General features: G+C 42.4%; 1 protein-coding gene across 1 annotated transcript in view; it reads left to right on the top strand.

Annotated features, from left to right (window-relative positions):
- The window catches only part of MED12L (mediator complex subunit 12L), a 335,022-nt gene that overhangs the window by 68,126 nt on the left and 256,926 nt on the right, over positions 1-9,970 (top strand). The window contains exons 5-7 of the mRNA XM_007446642.1: positions 4,463-4,632; positions 7,316-7,426; positions 8,617-8,886. Coding sequence (XP_007446704.1) covers positions 4,463-4,632; positions 7,316-7,426; positions 8,617-8,886 — 551 coding nt within the window. The remainder of the gene's footprint in view (positions 1-4,462; positions 4,633-7,315; positions 7,427-8,616; positions 8,887-9,970) is intronic.

The following is a 9,970-nucleotide window of genomic DNA, read 5'->3' as shown; positions in this document are numbered from 1 at the left end:
TTCCCTACAGCGGTGTTTGAAACCTTCTAGGTCTGCAGTGATGAGTTTAAACTAGAAAGCGAAGATGTTTGTATGAAGATTTGATAGGCAGAATAATTGCGGAGGAACTTGATTTAGTCGCTTCGTTTTGGGAGGACCTTATAGTGTATTGATTCAAGTCAATACTTAGATCTTGAGCACGTAAGGAATAGTTTTATAGGGATGAAAGAGATGGAGGAAATTCTAATACATCAGTTAGAGAAGAGAGAGAGATCCCCGCTAGGTGGTGGGGTGGTGTTCAGAGACTAGAGAAGGCTACACGAGAGACGTGACGTTTGAATTGGGCCCAGAAATATTCCCACCCCTGAACACAGGTGGTTATGGAAGGTCCTGTTGATAGAGCATCGTAGGCATGAGAGTCAGAGAGAAAACACCTTGAGCTAGCACCTTGAGCGTGTATGAGGATGTAATGCTGGATAGTATTTGAAATGGTTTTAATTCCCAGCTGAGGAGTTTGATCTCAATTCATCAAGGACTGCAGATCCATCGAAGGTTTTGGAACCATGAAATTGACGTTGATTGATTCCATAAACACTTATCCAGAGCATTATGTTAGGCATTGCAGCTCAGCTGAGACAGAAGCAGGGTCTAATAACATCAGGGGCAGTCAAGGTCTAACCTTTAGTTTCCTTTCTAAAAACTTTTTCATACCAATAATAATGATGATAGCTTCTGCAGTGCAGGCACTGTGCTAAGTAACTCATCCTTACAGTAACTGACCTGGATGTATTATTATTCTTATTCTTATTATTTTTTTTTTTTCGGTATGCGGGCCTCTCACTGCTGTGGCCTCTCCCATTGCGGAGCACAGGCTCCGGACGCGCAGGCTCAGCGGCCATGGCTCACGGGCCCAGCCGCTCCGCGGCATGTGGGATCTTCCCGGGCCGGGGCACGACCCTGTGTCCCCTGCATCGGCAGGCGGACTCTCAATCACTACGCCACCAGGGAGGCCCAACTTGGATGTATTATTGATCCCTGTTGCAGAGATTAGGAGATTGAGGTTTAGCGGAGGCTAGGTGCCTTGCTCACGACTCAGTGGCAGAGCTAGGATTTGGACCCAGGGCCATCCTGTCCCTAAGTTCATTCTACCGGTAGTGCTCAGTGCGGCCCTGTATTGCGTCTCTGCTGTGTCACGCTGCCAGGACGCCCTCTCCGTGAGCGTTGCTGCACTTGGGGTGCTCTGTGTTTGCCCCCAGGGTGGATGTTCCTCCTCTGCTGAGTTCCCAGTTCTCTTATTAATACTGTAGGTATTCCAGGCCCTGGGAGATCACCTATTAATGTAACTTGACACGTCTCTCTTCTCACCTATCGTGTATTTATCAGTTTATGTACTTTCATGTCCTGGAGTGGGGCATCTCACACCTGTTTGTGTGCTTCTGGTTTACCTGTGTGACCTTGAGTTACGCCTGCAGTGCCTGGATCTATTGTACGGTAGGGTGAACCGCATGGCCTCTGAAATCCCTTCTGTTTGGGGGGTTAGGCATCCACAAAGAGGAATAGTGGCTACAGGATTCTTGGATGCCAGGGAGAGTGTTGTGAAAAGGACAGGTCATTCTTTTCAGTGCTGACCCCTGACCCACCGTCAGTAACATTCATGTTCGTAAGCTTTCTAATAATCTGGCTTCGTGGACCTTGAGTTCTACCTGACATCAGTGAACTAGAGATGTAGCCAGAGCCTCTGAGTTGCTCGATTTTAGAACTGGTCCACTTTCAGAGCAGCCTCTTTCATCGCTTTCTGCATCTTTCTACCTTTGAACCTCCTTACCTCGCTCCCCCACCTTCCCTAAGATCTCTAACCATTCCTATTTTCTTTTTATCACTTAGGACTGGGTCCCCACTCCAGACCAATTAAATCAGAATCCGGTGGGATGGGGCCAAAGACACTGGCGTTTGGTAAAAGCCCCTCTGGTGATGGCATTTGCGTTCAGGGCTGAGAACCACTGTGTGTCTTGCCACTGCTGCCCTCATTTCTCCCTTTTAATGATCAGTCCTAACTAAGCGTGAGAGGTGTCTGTGAATCTAATAATTTTAAGGAGTGCAGTACTAGTGGCTATTTGTTACTTTTTGTTTTTAATGAAAATTTTGTGTGCATCCTAATTTTTATATTAGTTCACACTGGACTGTCTTCAGTCCCAGGTCTCTGAATCGGTCCGATTGATATGATAACTTAATGTCAGTTAAATACGGTTAAAGTTAAAATACACGACCAAGAGGTCTATATTTGAATTCCATTTGAATTTTAAAAGGGATTCAAATTGTGGAATGATACAGTAAGATTCTTAAAAAGATATACATATACTTATGTAAACAGTCAAGCACACAAGAAGGAAAAAAGGAAACTGAAAAAATATAAAACTGTTTAATGATTATGAGATTTTTCTCTTGTCATATCTGCGTTAGAAATTTTCTGTAGTGAATGCGTATTTCTTCTATATTAAAAAAAAACGATCTTGAAAAGAAAATATACCCGAGACAAAGTAGGGGTGTGTGTGAACGTGTGTGTTATTTTTAGCTCTTGAAGCTAAACTATTCTGAGGGGGCATTGAGAATAGTACCATACTGAGAGTGAGTTCATAGCAAGGCTTGGCACACAAAAGCTAGGATTTGGATCCTTGTTATTTTTGTTTTTGCTTATTATAGCTAAGCTAAACTCCTCTCATCTGATGGTTGGTATTTTGCTTTGCTGAACAAGTGAGAGTCATGAGATGATTAGTCCATAACAGGGGCACCAGAAAATGATGACATGGATAATTTATTGTTTGGTTTTTAATGACGAGGGAGTAATTTTAACAGTAATATCTGTTATTGGTGGTGCTTTCTGAAAAACGATTATACCAGGAACAGAGTGTTGGCCTAGTATCTGTTCATCTTTTTTGCAGTGGCTCATCACTGGAGCAATGCTTAACGTGTGCATTTGAATTTCAGTTTTAAATAAGACACAATTAGAACAAGTGGTTTAGACCAAAACTTAGCAGTCGTTAATCATCTCTGGGTACTGTTGTCAAGTAATTTTAGTAGTACTTAAAAAATAAAATCAACACGCTCAATTTCTAATAGATGTTTTAGTTTCTACCCTTACTTTTGTCAAGGTAGGTTCCTTTAAAAATAAGAAGGGTGGAGAAACTACTGCCGAGATAATGAGAAAACAGTACTGTGTGGTAATATTTCAGTACGATGATTTCTTCTGAAATGCTGTTTCAGTAATCCTTGGGGAAATTTGGCTGTGAGCATGCAATTATTACATTTTTATCCACAGAATGGGCTAAAGTTGGCATCGCATCCTTCATGGTAGTCAAAGGCAACACATTGATTTAATTTGTGACCGCGTGGCGGATACTTTTGAATAATTTTAGTGATTTTTTTTTTTTTTTTTTTTTTAATGCTACATTTTCTGTTTCCTCCCCAGTTTCCTACCTTTTGTCGCTCACTACTCTTTCTGATTGAGTTCTGAGGCATCTTTTGTTGGTTGGGGAGAGTAGAATAACTGAAGGTCCAGATGATTGTCCAAGAGGTGGCCCCTCTTGTGTCCCAGGCAGGGGTGGGGGAGTGCAGGGCGGAACGCTATCTGGAGCCAGCCTGCGGGGAAGGTCAGTCCTCTTGCAGATTGACAGAAACAGAACACACCTTAGTTAGGCATGTTTGAACCCTGACTTGGAGCCGGAAAAATGTACCTTAAGAGAGCTGCGTTTGGGGGGATTTTGAATTCTTTTGGAGTAGTAGAATTGTGACTTCTTTTTTAATTTATTTTTTTAAAATTAATTTTATTAAAGTATAGTTGATTTACAATGTTGTGTTAATTTCTGCTATACAGCAAAGTGACTCAGTTATACGTACACATATACATTCTCTTTTATATTCTTTTCCATTATGGTTTATCACAGGAGATTGAATATAGTTCCCTGCGCTATATACAGTAGGACCTAGTTGTTTATCTATTCTGTATATGTAATAGTTTGCATCCGCTATTCCTAAACTCCCAATACACCCCTGCTCCACCCTCCTCCCCCTTGGCAACCACAAGTCTGTTCTCTCTGTCTGGAATTGTGATTTCTTAAAGCGCTCACCTCCCCTGTTCTATTTCCTGCTTGTGCCTCTGATATTGTTTTATATGAGTGTGGGCATTTCTTCTCCTAGGTCAGGGGTCACAGAGGGACAAGGGAAGAGCTGGCCGGCAAGGCATCCTTGCCAGCCGAAGGGGCAGGCACATTACACTAGTTTGCATTACTTAAGGGCTTTGGGGTGGGTGTGCCTTTCTGAACAGCGCTTGCATACGTTTTCCAAAGCCATTTTTGTGTAATAGATGTTTGGTTAATAAGTATATCCTTAAGATAATCAGAAAGAAAGAAAAAGTTCTTACATTCATTGTATCTGGAAATGGTTTTTTTTTTTTTTTTTTTTTTTTTTTTTTTTTTTTTAAATGCAGAGTGGACACAAATATCTACCAGGTATCTTCGAGAGCAGTTGGCCAAGATTTCCGACTTTTACCACCTGGCTTCCAGCGCAGGCGATGGCCCTGTCCCTGTGCCGCCCGACGTGGAGCAAGCAATGAGGCAGTGGGAGTACAACGAAAAGTTGGCATTCCACATGTTCCAGGTAACATTCCCACGAAACTCAAAGGCTGCTAGCATGCTTTTAAGAGGAAAGCAAATTCCTTACAGTTGAGTTTTTTTTTTTGGGGGGGGGGGCGTTAAATTATATCACTATATGAACTAATACATTCAAAGAAAGCCATCTGACATATCTCACACTAAATTATATTAAAGGTAACACCTTTGCCCTGAGATGACAGCTTCCTATTATACATATTGATCGCCAGCTTTCAATGATGCCAGCTCTTTTAATGCCATTAATTGGTTTGTAATTGAGCTATTAAATGGAATCTTCCCAAGCCATTTACTTTGCAAAAACTGGAGGCATTAATTCAAAAAAATTTTTGTGCTGATGCCTCCTGTCTTATATATAGTACATCTCCTTTAGAGCTTAGTTATTCCAATGAAAGGTCATCTTAATTTTGTTCAGCTGCAGTTTAAAATGCAGTTGAGAGGAGGGGTAAGGGCATTGAGGAACGACTGAACTCCCATCCTGACACGCTGATGTACATCATATTGACCAGAAGAGGGCGCTTGTGCTGTTATTTGCCTCGATTGATCTTTACTCCCGGCGTGGAGGAAGGACGAGTGTGTTCAGCTGGAGTTGTGTTATCAGCATAGACGTTCACGACCTGCTATCTTGATCAAAGAGGAAGGGGGTAGAAAGGATGTGTGGTTTCTAAATTTCCCCCCTTCGAACTTCAATTACAGTTTCCAGGTGGTAAGCAACTTTTTCTAAGAGCTCAAAGTAGGAAACTCCCCGGGTCCTTTGGGAAGTAACGTTGTTAGTTTTAAATCAGTAAAAATAACTCTTAACCAATTCTAGTTCCATTTAGCAGAAGACTACCTCGGTGCCTGCTCTGAGCTTTTATGACTTTTTTTGAGCTGAGGATTTAGTCTGCATCTTTGAAAAAAGTGTCTCTCAGCATGCTTAGTATTTTAGGAAGGATTACTTTGTGTATTAGGAACACTGAGATCAGTATCTCTTTTTTGGAAGCAGTTAGGTAGGTCCTAAACGGATGAATCTAACTGGGACGTTAATTTAAAAGTTCATCATATTTTAATTCACCTTATTCTGAAACACGAAACTGTCTCTAGTATGTACATGTGCAGGTGTGCATGTGCAGAGATAAGGGTACAGGTACATAACAAAAGCATCTTGAGGATGGACATTATGTAGTCGTTGGAAGTCATGCTTATGAGGATACTTTTTCTTTTGAACCTTGCCTTCACAATCTCTTAATTCTTCATGTAAGGTTCCATTTTATTTATTTCTTTAACTTAAAGTTTACTTTATTGGGCTGAAAATTATAAATTGCACTTTTTCTGTGGCTAACCTTTTAACTTTTTTTTGACTGTAAGCATTTAAACAAAATAGAAATTAGCAGTAAGTGAACACTTTGCTATCATGTCCATGTGGTGTCGCTGCAATGTTTTAAAGATAGAAACTATAATTTAGCAGTATATTTTTACACAAATCATTGATAGCCATGGTAGTGGACCACTGGTGATACGTAGATATGTCAGAGTTGCTGAGAACAAAGTAGGACTTCATATTAACTACTAAGGTTGTTAACCAGAATGACCATAAAAGTTTAAGTGGCTTTCCCAGAAAGCATAGCTTTTTGTTTCTATCTTGAAGATTCTTTTATGATGTGAATCATAATACAAGGTTATAACATGACATTAAATATGTGCGTGCATAGAATGCCATAAAGAATGTGTGTATTTATATGTACATACATAGGAAGACAATAGATGAAAATGTTAACATTGCTTATGTTAAGAGGAGCTACACCAACCCTGTGAGGCATTTTGGAAATTTATGGGTATGTTGTTTTTTAGTGTAGTTATGTCAGAATATTTATACGTTATTTTATTACAAATTCCTTTTATTTCTTTATGTTACAGATAATTAGGCCATTATATTGACTTTTAAGGTTATATTTCGCAGGTAGGTTATGGTAGCTGAAATTCATCTTAGGATAGAGAAGGAGGCTACTAAGGGGCCTTGGATCTGATAGGATTTCCAACCTCTTTTCTTTTTTTCTTTTTGCGGTACGGGGGCCTCCCACTGTTGTGGCCTCTCCCGTTGCGGAGCACAGGCTCCGGACACGCAGGCTCAGCGGCCATGGCTCATGGGCCCAGCCACTCCGCGGCATGTGGTATCCTCCCGGACCGGGGCACGAACCCATGTCCCCTGCATAGGCAGGCGGACTCCCAACCACTGCGCCACCAGGGAAGCCCCCAACCTCTTTTTCTGAGCCGATAGTACGATGGGTATTTTTGTTCTTTGTAATTACTACCATTGGCCAAGTTTCCTCCTATGAGTATGAGTTCATAGTACCCTGAAATCTAGCTAGGTATTTGACGTGGCTTGGGAGTCTGAAAGCTTCTGAATTTTCTTTCTTGTAGGAATTAATTTTTATCAATTTAGAATGAAGCAGATATACAAAACCCAAAGAACAACAGCAACAACAAAAACCCTCCAATCAACCATACAGAGTAGCACCAGTTCTTTGCTTTGTTTAGAATTTAAACTTTGATCAAGGAGACCATGTTTTACTACAACAACAAAAACAATAGTAAAATTACACTTAAGCATAAAGATAAGACTGCTCTTTTTTTTGAATTTTAGTTGGTTTTGTTTTAACATTATTAGTGTAATTTTTCTTTGTTCATTTAAGGAAGGAATGCTAGAAAAACACGAGTATTTGACGTGGATCTTGGATGTGTTAGAAAAGATCAGACCAATGGATGATGATCTTCTTAAACTCTTATTACCACTAATGCTGCAGGTACAGTACATGTAACCATGAGCCAGTTGATTTTATGGGCAAGGAACGAGTCTGATGAGAATGTTGAGGTAAGTGGAGGTGGAAGAGGAAAAATTTTCTTTTTGAAATGGAAGGAGAAAAGGTCTTGATGCTCCAACACTTGAAGTGATAAGAGGCTTCTTGTAAGTTGTAGCAGTCATTTGCTGGGCTGCGTGTCCCTTTCAAGTATTCGCACCCACATTGATTTCCCCCCTTCCCTGAGCTGAGCAAACAGCTCTTTAAATACTGTCTCCTTGTTCACACAGATTTCTGTGAAAACAAAACAAATCGTCTCTTTGTAAAAGGATACAGAGGATCTTCTGCATTCTTTTGATATTCTTTGAGCCACTGGGGGTGGGAACTTCCTAGTTTCATGATTGGCCTAAGATCTGTTAAAATTTAGGCTATCTGGATGAAATTTATTTAAAAAAAAATTTCTTGGAAAGGTAGTTCATGCATTTGACAATTCCAGCAGTATGAAAGAGTATCGAGTTGAGAAGTCATTCTCTCTCTCACCCAGTACCCTCCCAGAGACCACACCGTACTAGTGCCCTGTGTCCTCCCCGAGACGTCCGTATCTGTGCTGTCCACTCTAGTAGCCGCTAGCCAGACGTTGCTCTTGAGCCCTTGACAATGTGACAAGTTCACATCGTGACGTGCTCTTGATTTAAAGTGCGCACCAGGCTTCAGACTTGGTACGGAAAAAGGAGTGTATAATATCTCACTGATACTTTCTGTGTTGAAATGATAGCATTTTAGACTTAGGTATATTGGGCTGAATAATACATCATTTTTTTTCTGGATATGTGCCCAGGAGAGGGATTTCTATATCTTATGGTAGTTCTATTTTTAGTTTTTCAAAGAATATTTATTCTGTTTTCCATAGTGGCTGAACCAATTTACATTCCTACAAACAGTGTGCAAACTCTTTTCAGCAATTATTTTTTATTTGTTTTTTTTTTTTTTTTTTTTTTAGTGGCTACTAGATAATTTAAAATTACGTATGTGGCTTGCGTTATATTTCTGTCGGACAGCGCCAGTCTATGTAGTACTTTGGCAGGGGTTTGTTTGTTTGCTTGCTTGTTTTTAATGAAGAAAAGCCTGTATTACGATAGCTGTCTCACCGAGTAGCCTAAGACATGACTGAAGTCTGGTGTCCTTGTGCTCCCCAGTATTCAGATGAGTTTGTCCAGTCGGCCTACCTGTCCCGCCGCCTTGCCTACTTCTGTGCCCGGCGTCTTGCGTTGCTGCTTAGCGATGGCCCCAACCTCCTTGCCGCCCACTCGCCCCACATGATGATAGGACCAAACAGCTCGGGCATCGGGGCCCCCAGTCCCGGCCCCCCCGGCCCCGGCATGAGCCCCGTGCAGCTGGCCTTCTCCGACTTTCTCTCCTGTGCACAGCACGGCCCCCTGGTTTATGGACTTAGTTGTATGTTGCAGGTAAGTCCTTGGCCCTTCCTGTTTTATGTTAACATCCAGTCCAGGAAACAACTGAGTTGGGAGTCTTTAAGATCCAAAAGGCTGACCAGGCTCTGTTCAGCTGCCAGGCATCACTGCTTGAACATCTAGTAGCATGTTGGCAGCTGGGCTGATGCCACCAGGCGTGAGATGCAGCCTTGTCCTAGCTCTAGGAGTGCACAGGTCAGTGTTCAGGTCACGTTTCTCGGGCTCCTAATGTGTCCTGCTCTTTACTAAGGGGCTTTGGGACAGGGCTGGCTACGGAGTCACGGTCTCTACTCTGGTAGAGTTTACTGTTTTGTCCGGAAACAGACAGGCTCATACAAGGGCAGTTTCCATGTTCTGTGACAAGGGACTGGTTGGTGGAGGGATGTTCAGGGGGCTGAGTTGAGGAGTGGAACTTCTAGGCCAACCTAGAATTCAGGGATGTTTTCTGAAGGAAGTGGTCCTGACCAGTGCTTATAATATGGGTTTAAAGTGTTCCTGGCAGAAGGACAGCGTGGGAAAAGGCCCAGAGGGTTGATCAGTCATCCTGTGTGCAGGTTGGTCTTAATAGAATACATAAAGTGTGAAATCTGTTGGGGGTCAGGGTGTAGAAGACCCCCTGTGTGCCTTCTGATTAGGATGTCATTGGAGGGTTTTATGTGGGGAGTGACATGGTCAGTTGTGTGGTTGGTTAGATTGTTTTGGCCACAGTAGAGGGCAGATCTGTGGGAGTGGGGAGGTGGGGGAGAGAGAGACAAGGCAAAAAATAAGTTTGGACGAGTCGAGGTCAGCTCAGTTTTGGACTGTCTCATCCCTTGTGATCTCCAAGTGGTTATGGTCAAGAGGTGGTTACATGTCTGGTTCTGAAGACGTGGGCAGACAGGACCAGGTGTGTGGATTTGGGTCCCTCAGGGCCACTCGGCTGGTCAAGACCCCGAGACGGGGGGCGATTACCTAAAGAGTTGGTAGCGAGGGGACGACCTGTGGACCTGAGCGGCACAAGTGGTTAAAAGGTAGCAGAGGGGAAGCTCACAGAGGTGACCAGGAAAGTCTGGCCAGACTGGAGAGAGAAGAATGGGGG

The sequence above is a fragment of the Lipotes vexillifer genome, unplaced genomic scaffold (genome assembly GCF_000442215.2).
Source record: "Lipotes vexillifer unplaced genomic scaffold, Lipotes_vexillifer_v1.1 scaffold727, whole genome shotgun sequence".
Classification (NCBI taxonomy): Eukaryota; Metazoa; Chordata; class Mammalia; order Artiodactyla; family Lipotidae; genus Lipotes; species Lipotes vexillifer.
Note: the sequence above shows the minus strand (reverse complement) of the source record. Positions and strands in the feature narration are given on the sequence as shown.